At 45.9% G+C, this 24642-nt stretch overlaps 1 protein-coding gene and 1 long non-coding RNA gene across 3 annotated transcripts; one reads left to right on the top strand and one right to left on the bottom strand.

Annotated features, from left to right (window-relative positions):
• The first annotated feature begins 268 nt into the window (after positions 1-268).
• Retreg3 (reticulophagy regulator family member 3) lies at positions 269-24094 on the top strand. 2 transcript variants are annotated; one of them, NM_001135804.1, is made up of 9 exons: positions 269-538; positions 13895-14001; positions 16830-16860; positions 17691-17817; positions 18489-18573; positions 19463-19600; positions 20950-21032; positions 21455-21587; positions 21990-24094. In NM_001135804.1, the coding sequence occupies exons 1-9, from the start codon at positions 300-302 to the stop codon at positions 22445-22447; spliced, it is 1401 nt and encodes a 466-aa protein (NP_001129276.1). In that variant the 5' UTR covers positions 269-299; the 3' UTR covers positions 22448-24094. The 2 variants fall into 2 exon arrangements, with proteins under 2 accessions (NP_001129276.1, XP_038942334.1); XM_039086406.1 differs by lacking the exons at positions 269-538; positions 17691-17817 and having other exon boundaries at positions 13894-14001; positions 21990-24093.
• On the bottom strand, positions 14831-21456 carry LOC134480875 (uncharacterized). Its single transcript, XR_010055810.1, has 2 exons — positions 21284-21456; positions 14831-17535 (listed from the first exon to the last, which is right to left on the bottom strand). It is a non-coding gene; the product is annotated as an uncharacterized LOC134480875 (long non-coding RNA).
• Positions 24095-24642: the final 548 nt, after the last annotated feature.

Raw genomic sequence — 24642 nt, 5'->3', positions numbered from 1 at the left:
CGCTCCAATGGGAGCTAAGCTCCGCAGATGGAATTTCCTCCTTCATTGGGCTTCAGTAGTGCAGGTTGCGCGTGCGCGGCTCCGAATCGCGCTCAGCGCCCGGAACGTATTTTGACGCAACATTCTCTTCCGTCCGGAGAATGCGCACAGGAGTTTATGCGCACGCGCGCGTGGGACGAACAGGCTTAGCAACTCCCTCTCCTTCCCCTCCCGGCCGCAGCTAAATCGCGCTTCTGCGCAGTTGGTGTTATTGTGACTGCCGGGCCGTGGCCCCGGATGTTGTGGCTGCTGGAGGGGAGATGGAGGAGGCTGAAGGGGTGGCCGCGGCCCCGGGTCCATCTTCGGGGTTGGCTTTCAGGGGCCGCCGAGCTATGTCCGGCTCCTGGGAGCGCGACCAGCAGGTTGAGGCGGCGCAGCGAGCCCTGGTAGAGGTGCTGGGGCCTTACGAGCCTCTGCTGAGCCGGGTTCAGGCAGCCCTGGTGTGGGAGCGGCCGGCCAGGAGCGCCCTGTGGTGCCTGGGGCTGAACGCGGCGTTCTGGTGAGAGACCTGGACCCTCGCTGACCCTACTAGGCGGGAATTCATCAGGTTGCTCTGGGGGGATCTATCTCTCACCTGCCCTGCCCTGTTTTCTTTCGCTGCCCTGACTGCTTCTTAAACTTGCCTTATGATGCTTCACTTTCCCCTACATCACGTCCGCCTCCAGGCTTTGGCACCCCGGGTGCTCGCAGTGCCTTCCCGATCTTCCCCGGTCTTCCCCGCTTTCCCCGCGCCCCCACTCTCGCCCCGGACACTCTCCACGAGCTTCTGGTAACATCCCAAGTCGCTCGCAGTAAGCCAGAGTGCCTCTTGTTAGCTAGAGAAAGCGATTTCACTTTGAGACTTATTTCCTCCGTTTCTCTTGCTTGTCCCAGTGTGATTCCCAGAGATTTTAACTTAGGGTGGGAAGAGAGGCAGCAGGACTTGAAAAATGGTACCCAGGGGTGTAGGAGGAAAACAAGCTTGAGCCGGTTATCATGGATTAGCATGTTAGATACTGTCTCACCCAGTCAAGTTGGTGAAGTCGGTATGGAGTTTCAGCTTGAAAGAAAAGTAGATGGTATTAAGAAGAAAAAGAATTACAGAACGCTGATGAGATTTCATTTGTTTCAGAGCCACTTAGGTTTGCAACTCTTCTCCCAAGAAATTAGGAAGACCTTAGCCATGGTTTAAGGCTCAAGGGGTTTGAGGGTATCTGAGAACCGTGGAGTCCCTTTAGCTGGACAAGTGGCTTTATGTTAAAGTGTGCGTTTCATTCATTGAATAATGAAACCACCTGGGAGTGGGGTTTGGCCCTCATCGAGTCTACCAACCATAGTTTGGGTTTATTAATAACCATAATACTGATCAAATTCCAAGGGAACTGACACGTGTACTGAGGCCTCTACAACCAAAAGAGATAAGACTATCTTGAATTACCTGAAAAAGCAAAAGTGTGTGTGTGTGCGTATGTATGTATGTATGTATGTATGTATGTTGGAGTTCTGGAGCTAGAACAGGCGACCTTGTGTATGCTGGGCAAATGTTCCAACAGTGAACTTCAGGCCACTGTCATCGGTTTTTGGTAATGCTTCTTTCCTGACCTCAGATACCAGCTTTCTCCCGTTCGTAGTGCTTGTCCAGGCAGAACATCCAGGAAAAAAGAAACCGATGTTTATTAAAGCAGTTTTTAGAATGCAGACTTCAGGTATACATCACAGGCAGTTCTGACTGAACCCACCCACCCTCCCTCCCTCCCTCCCTCCCTCCCTTCCTTCCTTCTTAAAAAGAATTAGGGTTTCATTACATAGCCCTAGCTAGCCTGGCACTCTGTAGATCAGGCTGACCTCAAACTGCCTCTGCCTCCCAAGGGCTGGGATTAAAGGAGTTCACCAGTATGCCTGGCTGATGAAACATGTTTTTTAAAGATTTGTTTTTATTATTTTAATTGTATGTGCACAAGTGTGCACCAGATGAGTTGCAGGTCTGTGGAGGTTCGAGGCATCGGATCCCCCTGGTGCTGGAGACGGGCGAGGGGCCCAGTGTCGATGCTGGGAACTGAACTTTTCCAGAAGAGCAGTGTGAGTCATCTCTTCAGCACTGGAACACATTTTAAAGTTGCAACAGTATTTGCTGGTCCTCAACAGTGTATTACTTTTTGGTTCCATATACCCTACGCTGGCCTGGAACATTCCGTGTAGTAGGCCTTGAACTTCTGATCTTCCTGCTCCCTGCTCCTGAAGATTGGGACTATTGACATTGGCCACCATGCTGTACCAGTAGTGTTTACTTAGGCTAAGTCTGTGTTTAGAATCTTTCTCAGAACCCCGCTTGTGCTTTGGATCTCTTAAAAATCGTGACTGATCTTTATCTCTGGCATTTCCTGGTAGTTTGCCTGCTGTGTAGCCACAATACAGGAGGTGGGGGAGAGATCCACCAAAGTGAGGGTGGTTTAAGACTTAAAGAACAATGGAGCTTGTCATTTATAGAGGGGACTCATACCTTAGGAAGGGCACACATAGTATTAAGGTCCAAGATGTTAAATAGTCAGACATTGGCACTCGGAATTGTTTTGGGAGAAGTGAACTTCCTTCGAAGTTTGAGGGTTAAGCATGGTTCACTCCTTGGTAGTGTCTTTGTAAGTGTTGACATTTCACTTAGGGAAGTAAAGAATGACTGTTTGGATTTTCAGCATTTTAAAGAAGTGTCGTTAAGTTGGGTCAGAAACAACAAATCTGAAATACTTCTCGTTAGGTGGTTTTTGATGTGTCAGAAGATTAGTACAAAAAAGTCACCAAGTCATCTCAGGGCTAGAGTCCACTTAGGGTAATGGAATCCACCTCCAAACCTGATGCCTCAACCCAGCTCCTGTAAGCTGTCCTCTGCCTTACACACACACACACACACACACACACACTCTCTCTCTCTCTCTCTCTCTCTCTCTCTCTCTCTCTCTCACACACACACACATTCACTCACTCACACTCACTCCGAAAGTCCTCCAGATTCAGGGCACCTAGTGCTTTTAGTGTTGTGCATTCTCTGGTGTAGTTCTGCCTGTACCTGTGAAGAAATCCTTGTAGTAGTGTGGTGCCACCATGTATTTCCAGGGTGTCCCCTCCCAGGCTCTAGAGAAATTAGGGTGACCCTATCAAAAATCTTGTAACCCACATCACTTCTGGTCCCTGATGTGTTACTATCTTTAGGATAATGATGGCCTCCCTCTAAATGCTTATGTTTTCATCACTCTCACCCCATCTGTAGATGTGTGATCCTCAGGGAAACCATGAAAAGTCAGCAAGAGCGCATCACAACAGGATCAGAAAAGGACAGGTTCCAGGAGCCTTGATGGGACTGATAGGAGATAAGGGAGCACGGGAGTAAAAGGAGCTCTGGAAGTGTACAGGCACTGCTGGCCTTAACTTCATGAACAGCACAGAGCTCACAGATAAAAGACTATGGAGCTCCCTTCCAGGGTTGTTCCTGTGATTCTAGGTGGCCTTTGGGGACATGAGCATTATCCACAGTTGATGTCCTGTTGAACTGTTTTGGGAATACAGTCACCAATTTTTTTTTTTTTAAAGATTTATTTATTTTTTATATGTGAGTACACTGTAGCTGTCTTCAGACACACCAGAAGAGGGCATCGGACCCCATTACAGATGGTTGTGAGCCACCATGTGGTTGCTGGGAACTGAACTTGGGACCTCTGGAAGAGCAGTCAGTGCTCTTTTCTTTCTTTCTTTTTTTTTTTTTCTTTTTTCTTTTTTTCGGAGCTGGGGACCGAACCCAGGGCCTTGCGCTTGCTAGGCAAGCGCTCTACCACTGAGCTAAATCCCCAACCCCGCAGTCAGTGCTCTTAACTGCTGAGCCAGCTCTCCAACCCCACAGTCACCAATCTTACCAGTCACCAACAATTCTTACCAGAATAGTTAACTATTCTGTACTCAGAATGTGAAAGGGGTCTGTGATTATGGACGATGTTATTTGAATGAATTTTTAAGAAGTTTTTTTTCTAAACAAAATTAAAAGTGATCTGAGAAGTGCTTAAAGGTATGCAACAGTTCTCATTTACAAAGTTAGAATCCAACTAAAAACCAGTAGGAAATGGAACGGAGAGCATGTCCCCCCACTCCGACCCCCGTCATGGAACACTGGATTTGTAGACCAGGCTGGCCCTGAACTCAGAGATCCACCTGTCTCTTGTCTCCCAACCGCCTCCTCCTCCCCCTCCTCCTCTCCTCCATCTTCCTACCCTTTTCTTCCTCATCTTCCTCTTCCTCCTCTTTTTTAATGAGTTCTGGAGATGTTTAGAAAAGTAAACAAACATTTTAAGATTTTAGTTTTCCTTTAAATGACAAGGAAAGCCCATTTCAATAGAGACATTTATTCTGTGGTGAATCAGAGTGGTGCAAGCTGCTAGCCCCAGCACTCGGGAGGCAGATCTCTGTGAGATCAAAACTAGCTTGTTCCTATATAGTGAGTTCCTGGCTGGGGCTACGTGGGGCTAGTGTCTCAAAGCAAACAAACAAACAAACAAAACAACCAAAAACTGATGAAAATGATTGACAAGTGTTTCTGATGATCAGTTTTTTCTTTTTGCTTTTGGGCCTGTGCAGCCAAAGCTGTCCTCTCCTCTTGGGAGTCTGTTGCATTGGTAGGGCTCTCTTGTCTGGTTGGTAACCTTCCTAGCAGGCTGCTAATTGCATCTTCCTCTGCTTTGCCTCTCTTTACCTTAAAGGTAGATTAGTCATTTGTTTTTGTGCTGGGATTAAACCTATGGCTTCATGAATACTAGGCAGACTCTTTATCTCTGAGCTCTGCAGCCAGCCTTGCCTTGGAGTTTTGTCTTTAATTGTAAGGTTGACGCTTTCTCTGTTTGAGGGTTGGGTGGGTCATTAGCAGCTAGCTGGTTTCACTGTGTCTATGTGTCTGTGTGTGTGTGTGTGTGCGTGTGTGTGTGTGTGTGTGAGAGAGAGAGAGAGCGTGAGAGCGTGCGTGTGTGCGTGTGTGCGCGTGCGTGTGTGCGTGTGTATGTGTGAGTGTGTGAGCAGCTATCATGTGATATAGGTTGGGTTGATTTTCATTTACTGGCTCATTAACTAGGCAGTCACAAGTGTTGCACAAGAATAGGCTCCCTGTCCCTATAGAATGGGATGCTTTGTTCTCAAGTGCCACAGGGACAAGTGTGCTCTGTGACAACAGAGGAACCCAGAAATAGCATCTTCTTTGATTGAAAATAGATGTGCTGTCATTGTTTACAATTGTATGTGTTTCTGTGGATTGAACCCAGGGTCTCCTGTATGCTAGGCAAGCTATTGTTACTCTAGACCAACCTCCAGCTTCTGTCACCACCGGGGATCTGTGCTATAGGTAACTCCAGAAAACTTTCTAGGATTTCTCATGGCCTTTTTGAACACCAAATTGCTATTCCAAGGAATATATTTTATTTGGCAGTTTAATTGGATTTTAGCTCCCAACAAATAAAAGGACAGTTTACAAAAGGGAAATCTGTATGTAGTGGTGCAAGCCCATAATCCAGCCGTGTGTGTGTGTGTGTGTGTGTGTGTATGTGTGTGTGCATTCCTTCCCAAAAAGGAAAAACAGTAGGTTTATAAAATCTTGCTGTCACTGGTATTTTAGAAACTCAAGTGTAGAAGTGGCTGAGGAGAGCTCGGGTGTTAAGAGCTCTTGGTTTTGCAGAGGAACTAGGTTTGACTCCCAGCACCCGCACGGTGGCTCACAGACTCTCCAGTCCTGGGGACCGTCAGGCAGGCCTGTCTGTGGTGCATGCATATGCATGCAGGTGAGACAGTTACGCACATACGATAAATCAATTTAAAAAATAAATAGACATCAAGTTGTGTTGCCAATTTCTGCTTATTAAGTTTTGTTTCTTTTATTTGATTTTGAGACAGGGTCTCAGTATGTAGCCACAGATGTCCTAGAACTCAAGAGTTTTGGTTCTGCTTCCCGAGTACCGATATCAAAGTTGTGTACCACTCCGCCCAGCTGCTTATTACGTTTTAAGAACTGATACTGTTTAATTCTTGGGAAGATACGAGAAAATGGACATGACTGATAGAAGCCAGCATTGGATGACTTTTTTAGGAAGTAGTTTGGCAACATTTGCTAAGCTAAGTGATTAGCACCTCTTCGGGGGACAGCGGGTACAGGGAGTGACTGATAATGGGGATGCGCTCTTTGAGGTTGATGAAAATTCCGTGCAGTTAGATAATGGTGACAGTTGCAGGACTCTGAATGTGCTCCAAACCATTGCACTAGGTGGTTTAAAGGGTGAATCTTATGGTAATGTTGTTATAAAGAGAATGGCTGCTTCATGGCCCGCTGTTCTGCTTATTTAATTATAGGTAAGGTCAGAGGTCTGTGGTTTAATTTATTATCCTTGTGTGTATACATATCGTGTGTGTGTGTGTGTGTGTGTGTGTGTGTGTGTGTATGTGTGTTAGAGACAGGGGAGGAGGGAGAATGAGGGTGTGTTTGCACAGATCAGAGGACCATTTTGAAGAGTTAATTTACTCTTTCTGCTGTGGGTTCCAGAGATCAAACTTAGGTCATCAGGCTTGCTTGGCATTTGCTTTTATTCTCTGAGCCATTTCACTGCCCCAGTTTTGTTTGTTTGTTTTGTGTTTTCATTCATGTGTTTTTTTGCTTTTCGTTTTGAGGTGGGGTCTCCTGTAGCCCAGGCTACCTTATGCAGCCAGGAATTACCTTGAACTCCTGATAGTTTACCCCCACCTCCCTGGTGCTGGAATTACTGTGTAGAACCACCGTGCCCAGTTTATACAGTGATTGGGCTCAAACCCAGGACCTTAGAGGGGTTTTGTTTGTTTTTGTTGTTTTTGTTTTTGACTGTCTTTCTGAGACCTGGTTTCTCTTTGTAACACTGGTTGTCTTGCAACTCACTCTGTAGTCCTGGCTGCCCTGGAATTCACAAAGATCCACCTGCTTCTGCTTCCTGAGTGCTAAGATTAAAGGAGTGTGCAACCACCACTTGGCAAAAAAGTAGTAATGTTTAATTTTTTTTTTTTTTTTTTTTTTTTTTTTTTTGAGATAGGGCTTCTCTGTGTTACAAGCCCTGGCTGTCCTGGATTTACTTTGTAGACCAGGCTAGCCTTGAACTCACAGAGATCTGTCTGCCTCCACCTCCTCTTCCCTTCTCCCTCTCATTCCTAAGTGCTGGGACTAAAGGTACCTGCATCATGAGAAAACTTGCTTATGTATTAAATAAAATAGTTTTTAAAATTAGGTATATTGTATATGTCCTAGTTACTGGTTTCTAGCTGTGAAAAGAAGTCATGACAAAAGCAGTTCTTAGAAACATTTAATTGGGAGCTTGCTTACCATTTTAGATGGTTGGTGGGGAGACAGACAGGCATGGTGTTAGAGCAGTAGCTCAGAATTTTATACCTAGATCCACAGACAGCATAAAGAGAAGGAGATCCTGGGATTGGCGTGTGATTTTTGAAACCCTGAAGCCCATCCCCAGTGACACACATCTTCCAACAGGCTGTATCTCCTAGTCCTTCCCAAATAGTTGCACTAATTGGGGACAGAACATTCAAACCTTTGCATTCAAACCACTACATTTTACTTCCCAGTGGTTTGTTTGTTTACATTTGTTATTAGACCTGACTAAGTCTAGTCTTTCACGTGCCTGCATGATGTAGTATAGTACCTGGTGCCTTCAGGACTGAAGAAGGTGTCCGATTCTCCAGGAATGGAGTTACAGATGGTTATGAACCTCCATGTAGGTTCTGGGAATTGAACCTATGTCCTCTGCAAGAACAAGCACTCTTCACCACCCAACCATCTTTCTAGTTCCCATTGTGTGTGTGTGTGTGTGTGTGTGTGTGTGTGTGTGTGTGTGTGTGTGTGTGTACACTTAGGAGCACAGATGTGGAGATCAGAGGATAACTTGTGGGAGTCTGACTCTCCTCCCACTGTGTTCCAGGGATTGAACTCAGGTTGCCACCTTTGGTGGCCAATGCCTTTATCCTGAGCCCTGGTGCTAGCCTCCTACTGATTCTGTGTGTTAAATAAAAGTATTGATCATTACCTATGCCTTTGTAAAGTAGACATTTAAAACATCGCTAACTTTATCACATGTAAAATGATTTTGTGCAGTGTTGAAATGTCTGTGTTTTGGTTTTCTTTTAAATTCCCCTCAAAATTGATACTTTTTGGCCTAAAATAAAACAAAGCAAAAAACTTTATTTGCTTGCACAGTTAATAAATGAATAAGTAAGTAAAAATGAAGTGTATATACTGTGACCGATTGCTCTGAACCGATCCTTTGTCCAGAGAGTGCCCTTGAGACCCTTCTAGCTGCCTCCCTGAGGCTTAGCATGTTCTCCTGTCTCCTGTTTCCTGTGAATTAGCATGTTCTCCTGTCTCCTGTTTCCTGTGAATTAGCATGTTCTCCTGTCTCATGTTTCCTGTGAATTGGCGGCCACTTCAGAAGCCTGGTCAGATTCAGATTTATAATTCCTTTTTCTCTTCCTTTCTCTTTTTCTCCTCTTGTTTCTTTTCTCTCCTCCTTCCCCTGCACCCCTCCCTCTCTGTCCCTCTCTCCCTTTTTTCCTTTCTCACTAGGTAGCTAGAGTGTGAGGCACTGCTTTGCTTTTGTGTGTGGTGGTTCTGGAAGCAAAATAATAAGGCGGAGTGCAAACCAGTTTATTTTATAGTGATATTCTCATCTTTATTTTATTATTTCTTTTTGTTCTTCTAGTCAGGGTTTCTCTGTGTAGCCCTGGCTTTCCTGGAACTCACTCTGTAGACCAGGCTGACTTCAAACTCACAGAGATCTGCCTGCCTCTGCCTCTTGAGCACCGGGATTAAAGGCATGCTGTACTATGCCTGACATTTTATTTCTTGCATTTTCTAAACCTTCAACAAATAAGCTTGGCCTTAGAAATAAAGGAAAAGCACTAACAAAAAATAGATACGTGCATAACAACAAGGGCAGTCTCCAGTGAGGAATTTATTTGTGCGTGTTCCTCATTGGCTGTGTCTCTGGGTGCTCTTTGCTTAGTGGGGAATTTCTATGCTGATTGTAGCTGCTGAAAGTGTTTCGTGTGCTATTTTAGCAAGCTTTATGGATTTGAGGTTTAGAGTGTTTGTGTGTGTGTGTGTGTGTGTGTGTTAGAAGGATTTCGTTATATAGTTTAGACCAGCCTCAAACCCTTGGTCCTCTTGCTTTGGTTCCTGAATGCTAGGATTTTTTTTTTTTTTTTTTTTTTTTTTTTTTTAGTTCTTTTTTTTGGAGCTGGGGACCGAACCCAGGGCCTTACGCTTCCTAGGTAAGCGCTCTACCACTGAGCTAAATCCCCAGCCCTGAATGCTAGGATTATAGGTGTGCACCCTTGCTCCCCGCCTGGATGTTTTGTCTGGATTTCTTCCCATTTGTTTCCTTGCTCTCTGTTTTCTTACCTCGTGTCCTGTCACATCATTTTATGCACTCTCCTCCCTTTTCATTACTTTGTCCCATGATATAAACACAGGCAACTGTACTCTGTAAGACTCATGCCTTATTACTTTGTTGTTTTATTTGCTTTGAGACAGGGTCTCAGTATATCCCTGACTCCTCACGGAGGTCTGTGTGGATCCTCTTCCCTTTGCCTCCCAGTTCCTGGGATTAAAGGTATCCACCGCCACACCCTGCCTTTACTACTCTATGCTTGGGCTGCTCGCCCATGGCTTGTATGTACACCCTCAGATTTGTTTGTTTAGTCTAGTGTGGGGAGAAATGATTTTATTGTCTGTTTTGAGTCAAGGTCTCATGTAGCCCAGGTTGGCAACAAACCTCTGTGTAGCTGAGGGTGCTCTTGAACTCTTTTTTTTTTTTTTTTATTAACTTGAGTATTTCTTATATACATTTCGAGTGTTATTCCCTTTCCCGGTTTCCAGGCAAACATCCCCCTCCCCCCTCCCCTTCCTTATGGGTGTTCCCCTCCCAACCCTCCCCCCATTGCCGCCCTCCCCCCCATAGTCTAGTTCACTGGGGGTTCAGTCTTAGCAGGACCCAGGGCTTCCCCTTCCACTGGTGCTCTTACTAGGATATTCATTGCTACCTATGGGGTCAGAGTCCAGGGTCAGTCCATGTATAGTCTTTAGGTAGTGGCTTAGTCCCTGGAAGCTCTGGTTGCTTGGCATTGTTGTACATATGGGGTCTCGAGCCCCTTCAAGCTCTTCCAGTTCTTTCTCTGATTCCTTCAACGGGGGACGCTCTTGAACTCTTGATCTTACTGCCTTCACCTCCCAAGTGCAGAGTTCACAGGCATGTATTCCTGTGCCTGGCTGGAAAATGACTCTCTGAAGGAGAGCTAAACATCTTCCCCTCACCTGAGTTTCTTCTTGTCAGCAGTCAGTGCTCTGGGAAGGGGTGACTGTAGCCTGGCTTGCCCCTCAGAGATCACTTTCAAGTCCTAGGGAACAGAGCCCTCAGCACAGTGGCCTTGTGGAAGTTGCTTATTTGTTGGGAAGATGTACTGGCTTTGAGGGGGTTAATGACCTGGGGCAGCTCCTCAGTTTGTCTCTGCTAAGCTGCTATCATTCTTTAATCTCATGTGCGATTGTGCCCTTTAACCTTTAAGAGTTGTCTGGTGACTGACTCCTGCTTTTCATGTCCTTTCATCCTTCATTTTAATATAAGTTATTTTTAAAGTGTGCAGGTAGCATGCAGTGACAGTTATTGTCCAGAAATATCTGTAGACAAAATCTGTACTACTTTTATTTTTTTTTAAGGTTTATTTATTTGTTTTATGTATGTGAGTTACTGTCGCCCTCTTCATGCATACCAGCAGAGGGCATCAGATCCCATTACAGATGGTTGTGGGCCACCATGTGGGTGCTGGGATTTGAACTCAGGACCTCTGGAAGAGCAGTCGGTGCTCTTAACTGCTGAGCCATCTCTCCAGCCCTAGCTTTTTAATTTTTAAAAAATTTACTTTTACTTTTTTTTTTTTTTTTGAGATAGAGTTTGTCTGGCTGTCCTGGAACTCACTGTGTAGACCAGGCTGGACTCTTCCTCTGTCTTCAGTGCTGTGATAAAAAGCATTTGCCACCATGTCCAGCATATTTTATTATTTAGAGACTGCCTCATGGGCCTAGCGTGGTATTAAACTCTCTGTGAAGCCGTTTGGATTGCCCTGCTTCTCTCTCCTGGTTAAGGATCTACACCCAGACAGCCCTACCCACTGAGCACAAAAGGCTAGGGATAGTGCTCAGTTGTTCTGTGATTATATAACATTACTAATCATGTACTGAGCTGAGGATGTTCCAGAATGGTGACGGTGACTTACGACCACCCCCTGATCATCTTCAGCTGTTTGGTTGGCTGCTGTGCTAATACCTAGTGCCACCGTGACGGGGAATAGTTGAGCAGAACTCTTAGGCAGGTGCTGGCGCCTTACACTTTCTTCTTGGCTTTTTGGCCAGCATCAAATGTGATGTTTTATAGGTGATTAAATCTGCTGTTCTCCTTTTTAAAAAAAAAAAAAAAAAAAAAACCAAGAAAGTCTTATAATCCAGCTTGGTCTCAAATTCACGATGTTGCTAAAGATGACCTTGAATTTCTGACCCTCCTGCCTCTGCATCCCAAGTGGTGGGAGTGTAGGTGTGAGCTACAACACTGGTTTTATTCAGTGCTGAGGCTCAAACTAGGTATTCATGCACGCAAGGCAAGCAGTTTGCCAGCTGAGCTCCATCCCTAGCTTAAAACATGTTAGCATCACAGCATGTCTGAGGAAACATTCATTAAAGTTCACGTAATGGTTCTATTTAGGGACTCAAACTCAGGGTCACTTGATTTTATGTTTAATTTAAATTTAATTTTTTATTATTGTTATTGTTATTGAGACAGGTCACTGTGTGACCCCAGCTGGCCTGGGATTTACTATAGAGAGCAGGCTGACCTCAAACTCAGATTCACTTTCTGCCTTACATGGGCTGGAGTTAAAGATGTGTATCACCATGTCTGGCCTAATTTTTGTTTTGTTTATTATTAGTGTATATAATTCTATGATTTTTGTATGTCTGTTGGTGTAGATGTATACATGAGGTAGTCAGAGGACAACTTTCCAAAGTCCTTCTCTCCCTCCATTGTGAATTTTAGGGATCCAATTCAGGTTCTCAGACTTGTGCTACAAGTAATTTTATCCACTGGCCCTATCTCTGTCCCTCTTACAATCTGAAAGCTGTTTCTTGCTTGGTGCAGTGGTATTGATTTTGGCCTCAGAATTTGAAGGCTGAAACAAGATTACTTCAGCTCAAGAACATGGAGACCAACCAAGTTAACCTAGCAAGATGTCAGCTCTTAAAAGTGGGCATTCTTGAGAGGTGGCTATGGGCGTGCACTAGCCTGCCTGGTTTGTGCTGCCCTGGGATTGAACCCGTGGTCTTCATGCATGCTAGACAAGCATGCTACCAATGAGCTACATTCCCAGTCCCTTCGTTTTATTGAGGTGATGGCATGCTACATTTACTGATCTTGCTGACCCTTGCTGTTGTAAGGTAAACCCCACTTGGGAATGGGAGACTGAACATGTAAAGTTCCTGCCGTGCAAGCAGGAGCACTTGAGCATGGATCTCCCAACATTCATGTAAAAGCCTAGTCTGGTCACACGTCTGTATCCCCAGTGAGGGGTCAGGGACAGACAGAGCCCGGGAACTCACTGGCCAGAAGTCTTTCCTGTTGCCGAGCTCTGGATTCAGTAGAAACCCTGTTTGAAATGAAGTGGAGTGCCATGTATAGTGGCTCACACCTTTGCTCCTCAGGCGGGAGGTAAGCAGGGCTCTGTGAGCTCAAGGCCACCCTGACTACATAGTTCGAGGGCAGCCAGGGCTGTGCTGGAAGACCTCTCTGGAACGATAAGAGATTTCTGGTCTACACACTTTCCTACCTGATGCGCCTGGGGAGAATCACAGTAAACAAGTCTGTCTCAGAAAGACGAATACCATATCAGAAAAGTCTCATTCGTGCGTCTTAGACTGTAGATAGCTACATCAAATCATGTATCATACATGTATTTATGACATGACAGTTGGTGTGAAACTCTCGGGGACTAAGGAGAACTAATGATGGGGAGGAGTGAGAAGTGGCGGTCATGGAGATAGAGCGCTTGTCTATGTTTTATTGCAGAGTTGCATTCGTAATCATAAGGATTTGCTTAGACCTAGCTTCAGTAACAGGGTAATGCTGGCCTCTCCAAAAACTATGTGCTTTGTAACCACCACCATCCCCGTCCCCGTCCCCAATGTGGGGGTCTCAAATAGCCTAGGTTGGCCCCAGACCCATGATTTAGATGAAGATGATCTCAAACTCCTGATCGCCCTGTCTCCACCTCCCCAGTGCTGGGATCACAGACATATGGAGCACTGCTCCTGGTTTTCCTATGGGCCTCTTTACAGGCGTTTGAGTATTGGTGCTAATCCTGAAGTACCTTTTAGACACATCTTTAGTGTTGGCTTTCTGTATGACCTTGATTGAGTCATTTGGTTGGAGGGGGGTGTATTTTTATGTGCTTGTGTCAGTTACTGACTTCTATTAGGGCTTAACTTGAGTAAATAAATACTTGCTTTCATTCCAACTTGTCCCTGCTGAATAGACTGAAAGGTTGGAAGGGTCACCAGGAGGTTATTTGGTTTAGTCCTTTACTTTCACAGAAGAAATTACTGTTTCCATAGGAAAGTAGCTGGGAAAATCGGAGTGACTTAACCAAGGTGTATCACTAGTGAAGAGTGAACAACCACCAAAACCTAGAACTAGAATCTGGGTGTGTTCACCCAGCCCAGAGGGCACGAGTCTTCTGAACCAGCTTTATTACTTAGTAACCCTCTTCTGCTTTCTTTCCCTAGGTTTTTTGCACTGACATCCCTTCGTTTTGTATTTTTACTTGCATTCAGCTTGATGATCATTGTCTGTATTGACCAATGGAAGAACAAAATTTGGCCTGAGATAAACGGTAAGATTTGTAGCATTTAGAACAGTCTGAACTGGTGGTAACTTTTTATGTGACTTTCACCTTTAGGGTTGTTTGTTTGAGGAGTGTGGGTTGCTGGGGACTAATTGTTAAGTCTGAATTAGTTGCTTTAGGAGACATTTGGAAAGTTTAAGCCTCAGGCCAGGGGTGGTGCACACCTTTAATCCCAGCACTCAGGAGGCAGAGGCGGGCAGATAGTGAGTTACTTCTAGGACAGCCGGGGCAATGTAGAGAAAACCCCATCTCAAGAAGACAAGAAAGAAAAGAAAAGCCTATGCCTCATCTGGACTTGCAGGGCTGGGTTCTTTCTGCCTTTCTGTCATTACGTTGATGTTGGCAGATCGTGTCTGCCACCTGAGCTGATGTTGCTGGTGTAATTGGCCTGAGGAATGCAAAGTCTTTACCATTTTCTGTTTTATCTTAGACTCAAATGATCTTAGTGGATACCATTAGCTACTGAGACATCATCAGTGTATTCTTACTTTATTTGAATAGGTGTTTTGCCTGCATGTGTGTCTGGGTACCACTTGTGTACCTGATGTATACAGAGGCCAAAAGAGGACATTGAATCCCCTGGAATTGGAGTTATAGACTATTGTTAGCTGCCCCATGGGTGCCGAGGATTGAACCCAGGCCTTCTAGAAGAGTAGTCAGTGCTCCTAAGTGCTGAGCCATTGCTCCAGATCTCTTTTTTTTAGTTGGAGTTTTTTTTTTTTTTTTTTTTGGTTCTTTTTTTCGGAGCTGGGGACCGAACCCAGGGCCTTGCGCTTCCTAGGTAAGCGCTCTACCACTGAGCTAAATCCCCAGCCCCTTAGTTGGAGTTTTTAAATTTACATTTCAAATGTTATCCCCTTTCCCGGTTTCCCATCCATAAACTCCTTATCCCAACCCCCTCCCCTTCTATGAGGGTGTTTCCCCCACTTTCCAGCTTTCTTATTTATTTATTTATTTATTTATTTATTTATTTATTATTTTTTGAGACCAGGTCTGACTGTGTTGCTTTGGCTGGCCTCAGTTTCACCAAAGTTCACTTACTGCTCCTGTTTTAGTACTGGGATTAAAGATGTGCACCACCGTGTCCCGGCCATTACTTAAAAACAAAAAAACAAAACCCAGTGTCTATGTAGTTCAAGCTAGCTTCCAATTCACTGTGGAGTTTAGGGTGGTCTTGAACTCCTAATTCTCCTGCCTCTCTTCTCAACTCTTGAGATTACAGGTGTGTACTACCATGCCCAGTTCCAGGCATCATCAGTTTGCCTCCCAAGAATTTCTTTTAAATTATGCAATAAGCAATAAGAAATAGTTTCTCTTTTCAAAAACTATAGACACTGAAGAAAAGGTAATGACAACTCAAGGGATAAGTCAGAGATACAGTGTAGTGTGTAGTTGATGGATTTATGTATGTTATCTCCAGCCAATCAAGGACGGAAGTGAAATACGTGGAAGGTTAAAAAGAACAACTTTCCGGGCTGGAGAGATGGCTCAGCGGTTAAGAGCACTGTCTGCTCTTCCAGAGGCCCTGAGTTCAATTCCCAGCAACCACATGGTGGCTCACAACCATCTGTGAGGGGATCTGATGCCCTCTTCTGGTGTGTCTGAAGACAGTGACAGCGTACTCACATATATACAATAAATAAATAAAGATCTTTAAAAAAAAAAAAAAAAAAAAAGAACAACTTTCCAAGCAGGGCAGTAGCTTGCTTAAAGACCCATGGGCAAGTGAGGCATACTCTATGCCAGCACAGCAGGCCCTCAGAGTCAGCCTCAGCTATGTAGTGAGTTGGAGGTTAGTTCGAGTTTACAAGATCCTCTTACAACCAGGTGCACAAACGAATCCTGACCTGCTAAGTGTCTCCTGGGAACAGAAAAATGAGCATTTCGGTAGGAACGAGGAGTCTGTTTTCAGGAGAGAACTTAGATTTCTAAGCCCTTGAAAGTTAGGCTTAGATATTCAGGTAGTGAGAGGTCATTGAAGATCTTTTACATTAGAGCTGCATGAGTAAAGATGAACTTGGTAGCATCTCTTAGGGTGGGATAGGCTGAGCCAAGGGCAAGCAGAAGCTCTGCTAGAAAGCTGCAGCTGGACCTTGTGGGAGGAAGCCATGGTGTCCATGAGTCTCTCGGTGGGTGTTTTGGAGAGTATGAAGAGAGGGGGGAGCTAAGTGTTGATACAGAATGGAGGGGTTAGGAATGCCGACTTGGGGACTTTTGAAGTGAGAGTGGGAGAATTGCCTGCGTTTGCAGCTATAGGCAAAGGCAGTGAGATCGGTTCAGGTGGGAGGGTGAAAGGAGAACTGAAGTGTGGCAGGATGTCCACACTGCAGTCTAGAGCTTTTAAGTACTTCGCTCTCTTTATTTTATTATAGAGTTCAAGAAATCAGCAAAAGACTATACTGTCAGAGCAGATGATAGGTGTCTCTAAAGGAAGCAGACGGTCTGTAGCGTTGGAGTAGTTACAACAGCCTTAGAAGCATGGCACAGCCATGTGTATGAGTCTTGACACTCAAGGGGTGTGTGCACTGCCCTCCCATACACCTTGGCTGTAAGCTGAAGTGTTCGGTTGTCGCTCTTGTGGTCCGTTTGTACCTTCTCCTTCCCCATGGAGAAAATCCTTTATGTATAAACCATTATTCCATTGTCTGCAGCTCCCTTACTCTGGCAATATAACATGGAATCTCCTTTTTCTTGGCTATTGATGTTTACTTTTTTCTAAACATATTAAAACTTGAACAGTCAGACCACCAGGCCTCATATTCTCATGTTTAGTTTTGCCTACCAGCTAATACTGATGTTTGTTTTTGGTGTTGCAGTGCCGAGACCTGACGCGTTGGACAATGAGAGGTATGGAGTGGCAGTTACTTCACTTCTCTTTTCTAATGGAGTCCGTTGTGTTGTTTTGGTTACATTTTCTTAACCCCATATTCTGGATACATTACAGTAATAACAAATCCTAAAGTTCAGGTTGAGAATACTCTTTATAGGATGAGACACTTGTGGAAAAGTGGTAGTAGTGACTTACGGCCTGACATGCCAGGGGAGTAGCTGCGTTAATAAGCCACAGTGTGAAAACTCGTTTGTCTTCCTGGCCTTCATGCTGCATCATTGCTCTTTTCTGGACCTGTGGCTGTTTTTAAGTTCTGTGTCAGAACATGTTGGTTGCTGGCATCAGCCAGAGCTGAGCTTGAGGGTCTTGTGTGTCTTGGAGCCTCTGCTTTCGTCCTAATGCACCCACCGGACGTTTGATAAGGGATCTCCCCTGCTGAGCTTCATTTTGGTTTTGCTCTGTGCCCTCACATGGCCACCCTCTCGGCTGCAGAGGACTCAGTCAGGTTTTTGTGTCCCCGGCTTGCACTCGCACAGACTTGCTGTGGTCTGAGTGTGGTGAAGACGGTGTTCTTGAGCACACAGGGCCTTGGGGCTGGTGGCAGGTTTATACATGTGGATGGAGCCTCCTGCTCATAGGGTGGAGTCGTTGGAACAAGTCTGTCTTCCTAGTCCCCAAAATCAAGTTTCAACCTGGTGAGCCAATTAGAATGACATGGTTCACCTCTAAAGCACCTGGGACGAGCCGCTCCCAGGCCCTCTAAACCCGGAAGCATTGGCTGCCAGCACAGCAAGATGGGGGGCCCCTAAACAGCCTCCTTTCACAGCTCCCCTTCTCTCTCCCATAGTTGGGGCTTTGTGCACCCTCGGTTGCTCAGCGTGCCCGAGCTCTGCCACCATGTAGCTGAAGTCTGGGTTAGTGGGACCATTTTCATAAGGAATCTTTTGCTTTTCAAAAAGCAAAACCCAGGCAAGGTAAGACCTCCCTTTTCACTTTCAGCTCTGGTCTTCCGCTCAGTTCACATTAAGTTGAGACGCCCTCCCCATGTACCTTCATTCATAAAAGACATGAGGTTCATAGAAGCAAAGGGAGGTGATAGGAAGGGTTCTGACCGGCTGCTACAGTAAAGGCACATGGTTGCTGTGCTTGGAGTAGCCACTTTTCTTTTTCCTCTTTAAATTTCTTTTTGTGCTAGGGATTGGATTCAGGGCTAGGCAAGCTACAGCTGAGCTGCACCTCCAGCCGCGTGGAGCAGGCCATTTTCTTGTCTCAAGAAGGGAAGCTTGCTTGTGTGCGTTCTGTTTCACAGGAGTTGTTGGGTTTTAAATGTTTTTTCTTACTTTTACTTAAAAAAAAACCCACTACCTATACCTGTTTTCAGAGAGAATTTTTGGCTAAAACTTAACTCAAACCAGTTTCCTGGCATGGGAGGTACAGCTATATGGGGTTCTCCATGTGAAGGAAGCTTGAGTAGAAGGGACAGTTCTCTTGTCTACCAAAACAGAATCACCCTGGACTGTAGCTGAGGCTGTCATCCTGACATGCTTGACTCAGATCACAGAGTCTAATCACACCTCCATTAATCCCCATCCTCACCTCAGTCCTCTGCCATATAGCAGAAACTTAATGCTCTTTCTTCTCCCAGTTCTGCCTGCTAAGCTGTGGGATACTGACTTTTTTGGCCATGTTGGGCCGCTACGTCCCTGGGCTCCTGCTGTCCTACTTGATGCGTAAGTGTGAACATGCTTCCCCTCAAACATTGTAGGTTGAGCATCGCTTTTCCTGTCACAGTCATCTGGGGTCCAGGACAGGTTCTCAACCCTGCTATTTTCGTTGCTACGTCATGACTCTGTTTGCTACTGTGGAGTCTTAGTAGAAATGTCTGATATGTGAGTCCTATGAAAGGGTTGCTCAACCTCTACGGGGGTCACAGCCCAGAGGTTAAGAACTGCTGTCTAGGAAGAGGCCTTCTATAGTTTAGTCCTCCGACAATGACTTTCCCATATATTCAGGGCATGATTAGTGTTGTTAAATGTCTTTGCACATGGAACTGGTACTCCACATAAAAGGCACAAACTCCATGTCCTTGGGGAGCTTGGAGTCTAGGGGTCCAGCCCAGGGAGCCGTGTGTATTAGGCAGGTGTTCTGCAGCTGGCCCATCTTTTTTCTTTTTGGTTTTGAAAAACGGGTTCTTTGTGCAGCTCTGGCTATTTTGGAACTCATTATGTAGACCAGGCTGGCTTCAAACTCAGAGATCTCCCTGCTTCTGTCTCCCGAGTGCTGGGATTAAAGACTTGTGCCAACATGCTGGACATCCATGTGTACTATTTTATATACATAATTTTATCTCAGAGCCAGATGGCTGGTTGTCACCGTTTGACTGTATATGTCCACACTGCCTGGTTCTGTAGCGTACTGTGTTGTGTATGGCCATGTGTGGATCCTGTGGATGGCTACAGAAGTCCCTGCTCTCAAAACCTATCTATGGTAGGGGTCGCTAATGAGGTGACCACTAGAATTAAGTTGACTTTTCTGCCCAGAGTCCTAAGGACACACTAGGAGGGGCAGGTAGCATTGCCTTGTGCCATCTCCATTTCCTTTCATTTCCACTCTTCTCAGTTGTCATCATTATTATGTGGCCTCTTGCTGTCTATCACCGACTATGGGATCGAGCCTATGTGCGACTGAAGCCAGCTCTGCAGCGGCTGGACTTCAGTGTCCGTGGCTACATGATGTCCAAGCAGAGAGAAAGACAATGTAAGTGTCATGGGATGGCTTTCTTCTACCCATTAGGGATAGAGGAGGAGCCCGCTCTCACAAACTGGGTAAGTCTTTAAAAGTGGGAGAAATAGGGCTGGAGAGATGGCTCAGTGGTTAAGAACACCCGACTGTTCTTCCAGAGGTCATGAGTTCAATTCCCAGCAACCACATGGTGGCTCACAACCATCTGTAAAGAGATCCGATGCCCTCTTCTGGTGTATCTGAAGACAGCTACAGTGTACTTATATATAATAAATAAAATAAATCTTTAAAAAAAAAAAAAAAAAAGTGGGAGAAATAGGGCCCATAGACGGCTGAGCAGGTACAGGGTGCTTGCCACCAAGCCTGATGCCCTGAGTTTAACCCCTCGGATCCTCATAATGGAGAACTATCACGCACACGCATGACAGTTGTGCTCTGACTGCCACAGGGAACTGTGTGCGTAAGAGTAACTTTAAAAGTAGAAGTGTGGAGTGGTTGGTAGGAGAACAAAGTAGGCAATATTCTTTTCCTGAGAAACCTAGGCAGGCTTGCCAGGTTTTCTTACAAAGGCTTTAAAATCCCATTTTAAACTGATTTGCGAAAACCTTCCAATTTGAGTAAAAGATTGGGAAGATGTGTGTAGTGCCATCTGCTGTTCTCAAACACCTTCCAAGTGTCCGAGCGCTGGATTGACTGTTTTGTGCATCGTTTTAATCTGCACAAACCATAAGACCATGGTTTTAAACTGAGTAAATGTTAGCTCAAGTTTTTTGCACTTCTAAGGCAGCCTCTTTCCACTAATGAAAGCTGTTTTCCAAAGATGATTGAGAACAGCCACCATAGGTACCCGAAGTGTACTATTATTAGCCCAAGTGCTACCTAACACAAAGAGGGTGCTGCAAACGAATCCCTCTCTTTGGTCTTATCAATTTGGGTGTTTGATTAAGCACTGGCCTTCAAAGAATCTCATATGTGGTCTCCAAGCCCAGCATCATCTGGGCCAACTAGTTGAGAATTATCAGTCCTTAAAAGCCTCATTTCCTCAAGGTGAGCACCTCCCTCCTCCTTCCCATGACTCTGCCCACTTAGCACTTTGCTTTGTATTTACCCCTAGGAGATTCTCAAAGTTGCTGGGCAGTTTGGTAGTTCATTAGCCAGATGCTCTAGAGCTGTGCTGGGTTGGGAGGAGGAGGGATGTTGGAGAGATGAAGTCTCATGTGTTACTGCTTAGACTCAGCACTCATACCTTCAGACATTGCTAGGGCCATATTTAGAGGGCCTCTTGTATTGTGATACCTGCTTTTGGAATCCAAAGGGAGATTTTTCCCTCAAAGGCCTCAGGACCTTCTGCTCTTTCCACATAGTGCGCCGCAGAGCTCTGCACTCAGAGCATGCCGTGGACACCCACAGTGACAGTGAAGAGGAACTTGCGGCCTTCTGTCCTCAGGTATCTTGTGTGTGGAAGCTGCTCCACTGTCCCTTTAATCCATCTGGTGACAGGCATTGACACAGTAACCGGCTCTCAAGCCTATCACAGACCCTCAGAGACCCTAGAGTCCATTAGTACAGAGCTGCGAAGAGAACCTGGTACTGTGTGGGGCATGAGAACAGCACTCACTCAGGTTTACTGTTACTCTAGCAGCCGACCCATCTAGAGGTGTGGTTAATAAGTATACTTTTCTGGTTACCCAAGACTACCTGAGCTCAAGAGGTTGATGAGAAAGAGTGTTCCCTTTAGGGAAGCAGCCTCCCGAGTCAAGACTAGATGCAGTTTCCATCTCCCTGGTTTCATGGGTGGCTTGAGGATCTTCCAGGGCTTGCATCCGTAAAGCCAATTGCGTCATCTCAGACTTGTTTTCTTTTTCTAAGCTGGATGATTCTACTGTTGCCAGGGAATTGGCTATCACAGATTCGGAGCACTCTGACGCTGAGGTCTCCTGTACAGAAAATGGCACATTCAACCTGTCAAGGGGCCAAACACCTCTAACAGAAGGCTCTGAAGGTGAGAACCTTTAACTGAGTTGATAGCAACTCTGACTTTTGCATCATAGCTTCCTTGGGCAGGGCTTACCTGTGCCACCGCCTCTCCTGAATTGTGGCATAAGTAGTAGAGCCACCTACGGGTGTGATAGGACACAGCTGGTACTGCTGCCCTCAAAGCCCCCAGTCCCTTAATAGTCTTTGCCTCTGGCCTCGTGAACACTGTAGAGGAAGACAGGCAGTTCGCTGCCATCAGCAGCCATGGCTATCTGAATGATGACAAAAAACTAACCAGTCTCACAGGTTTCGCCTCATCTTACGGCAGTACTGGGTGGGAAAACCTGGTTACATAGGGTTGACTTTTTGTGGGTCTGGGCACAGAGAACAGGTAGCTACCATGTTTCACACAACTGTGTTCTCTCAGACCTAGATGGTCACAGTGATCCAGAGGAATCATTTGCCAGAGACCTTCCAGACTTCCCTTCCATTAATGTGGACCCTGCTGGCCTGGATGATGAGGACGACACCAGCATTGGAATGCCCAGCTTGATGTACCGCTCCCCACCAGGAACTGGGGATACCCAGGGCCTGCCTGCTAGTCGGAATGAGGCTGCACTGCCAGAGCTCCTGCTTAGTTCCCTTCCTGGAGGATCTAACCTTACCAGCAACCTTGCCAGCCTGGTCTCCCAGGGGATGATTCAACTGGCCTTGTCAGAGGCCTCCCAGACAGACCCTTCTGGCCCACCTCCCCGAAGAGCAGCAAGAGGCTTCCTCCGGGCCCCTAGTTCAGACCTGGACACTGATGCTGAAGGAGATGATTTTGAACTTCTGGACCAATCAGAGCTGAATCAGCTAGACCCTGCCAGTTCTAGGAGCCACTGAGAGACTCCTTTGAGGGGGGTCACTGTGATGTAGGTTATTTTCCTCCACCCCACTTACTGTGATGGGGCAAGGGAAGAACCCAGTCTTGTCCCCTGAATTATATCTGTGTGCTGGGTGGCCTTGGCTGACGCAGAGGCCTGCTGAGAGAACATACTCTTACCCTGCTGCCAGTGAGACACCGTATCTGTGCTTAGTCACTGAGTGAGAACATACTCCCCCAAGGGAGGCTTCTCTCCATCAGGGTGGTACTACAGGCAACAAAGTAGGAATCTTGATTCCCCTGTGAGGAGGTAGTGCTGTTTGCTTTTAGATCTGGGTGCTCAGGGGCCCTCACTGAAACAAGAGCCCATCTTTTCTCACCTCACCAGAGCCACAGAAGTCAGCAGCAGCTACAGGAGTTGTCATCTGTGTCTTTTACCATGATTTGATTTGTGTTTTCAAAGCAAGTTTGTCCTTTGGTTCTGTAGAGCAGGCCCACTTCCTGCCCCTGAGCCCATCTTCATTCTAGATGGCTGACCCTGAGCGCTCTAGAGTGCTTGCAGAGTGTGAGAAATGTGAACCCAATGTGGGGCTGAGCCTCTTCTCTCACCTTGAGCTACAGGATCAGCTGGCTGGTAGGGTTGGTGAGTGCCTATCTTGAGATCTCATGGAATCTTCTGGAGCTGTGTGGTTGTCTTTGGTGCTGTTAACCCTTGGCTCCATTTGACCATCAGTCTGAGCAGTGAGCAAAGCAATATCATATCCATTTTTATGTTCCTCTTTCTTCCCCTGCTCCTCCTCTGGAGAAGCAATAATTCCACGGGGGATGGCAAAGTAGCACTTTACAAATGCCCATGGTGTTCATCCTAGGAGCCACCAGCTTTTCTTACCATACTGCTTCCTAACTCCTGTAAGGATGAGCCCAGTTAGTAAGGATAATCACTTACTGTGTTGGTAATCAGCAGAGACCCTTCTGAAGGGTAGGTATTCTGCAGTCCCGAATCAAATCATGTGAAACAAAACCCCTTAATGATCATTGGTTCTCAACCTGTGCCAGCATACTGCCTCTCTGTCTCCCAAATCAGAGCTCAAGCCAAATTCTTCTATCCTCTTTCCCTCTTGCATTAACCCTTTGCTGATCCTCAGGGACCACTCCCCCAGCGCTCCCATGTTCGGGTGAGGGATGTTGGACAGAGCCCATTTTCATGTGCTGCAGGTTGGGGGTTGTGCTAACACTTTTGCTCTTGGTTGATGGACAAGGTAGAGGCCAGGGAGTGAAAATACTTAAGTGAGAAGAGGAATGGCAGGTGCCTGTTTACTAGTGAGTGTGAAAGTTAGGCGTAATAATGGCATCTCTCCACTTTAGGGTTCTCAAATACTTGGGGCATCTCTTTCTTTAGAGCCAGATGTCTTACAGGTGAACTTTGATGTGGAAAAAAAGGGAGGTGAGGGAAAGGCTTGGGATTTTGCGTGTTTGCATGAGTGTGTGTAGCTTCATGCTTTGGGAGTTGGCAAGAGGAAGAGGGAGGGAGGGAAGGGGAGCAAATCCAGGTCTTTTCTTGTACCAGTGGGATCCTGCTCTGAATCTCTGGACTCCTCCACTGTGAATTGGGGGTGGGGTGGGGGTGCTGGGGAATAAATCTTGTATGAGAACAATTTTTAAGAGACTGCTGTTTCGTCGTGTACTTTCTTAATAGGTCTTACTAATGGGATAATAGCTAATCTGGGGTGCTGACCTCAGAAGGGGAAGCCCAGGTGGAGATCAGGGGCCCTCCTGCCCTATTTTTCCCTCATGAGGCCACATCTCCCCCTACAGAACCAAGACATAAATACAACTAACACTTTTACTGGCATTTGTCCATTGTTATTTTCCCCCCTTTTTTAGATTTATCTTCTTATGTATATGAGTGTTTTGTCTGTATGTGTATGCCATGTGCTTACCAATTGCCTGCGGAAAAGGAAGGCAGATATACTGGAATTGGAGTAAAAGACCATTTTTAGCAGCCGTGTGCATGTAGAGGAGCCATGTAGGGTCCTCTGCAAAGAAAAGCAACTGCTGGGCTGGAGAGATGGCTCAGCGGTTAAGGGCACTGACTGCTCTTTCAGATGCCCTGAGTTCAATTCCCAGCAACCACATGGTGGCTCACAACCATCTGTAATGTTATCCAACGCCCTCTTCTGGTGTGTCTGAAGAAAAGCAACTGCTCAGCCATCTC

The sequence above is a fragment of the Rattus norvegicus genome, chromosome 10 (genome assembly GCF_036323735.1).
Source record: "Rattus norvegicus strain BN/NHsdMcwi chromosome 10, GRCr8, whole genome shotgun sequence".
Classification (NCBI taxonomy): domain Eukaryota; kingdom Metazoa; phylum Chordata; class Mammalia; order Rodentia; family Muridae; genus Rattus; species Rattus norvegicus.
Note: the sequence above shows the minus strand (reverse complement) of the source record. Positions and strands in the feature narration are given on the sequence as shown.

Bases quoted from the DNA above. Each gene is read 5' to 3' on its own strand.
- Retreg3 (NM_001135804.1), top strand. From the start codon at position 300: ATGGAGGAGGCTGAAGGGGTGGCCGCGGCCCCGGGTCCATCTTCGGGG. The intron at 16,861-17,690 runs GTATGGAGTGGC...TCTCTCCCATAG, and splicing joins GACGCGTTGGACAATGAGAG to TTGGGGCTTTGTGCACCCTC. The intron at 18,574-19,462 runs GTAAGTGTGAAC...CACTCTTCTCAG, and splicing joins CCTGCTGTCCTACTTGATGC to TTGTCATCATTATTATGTGG.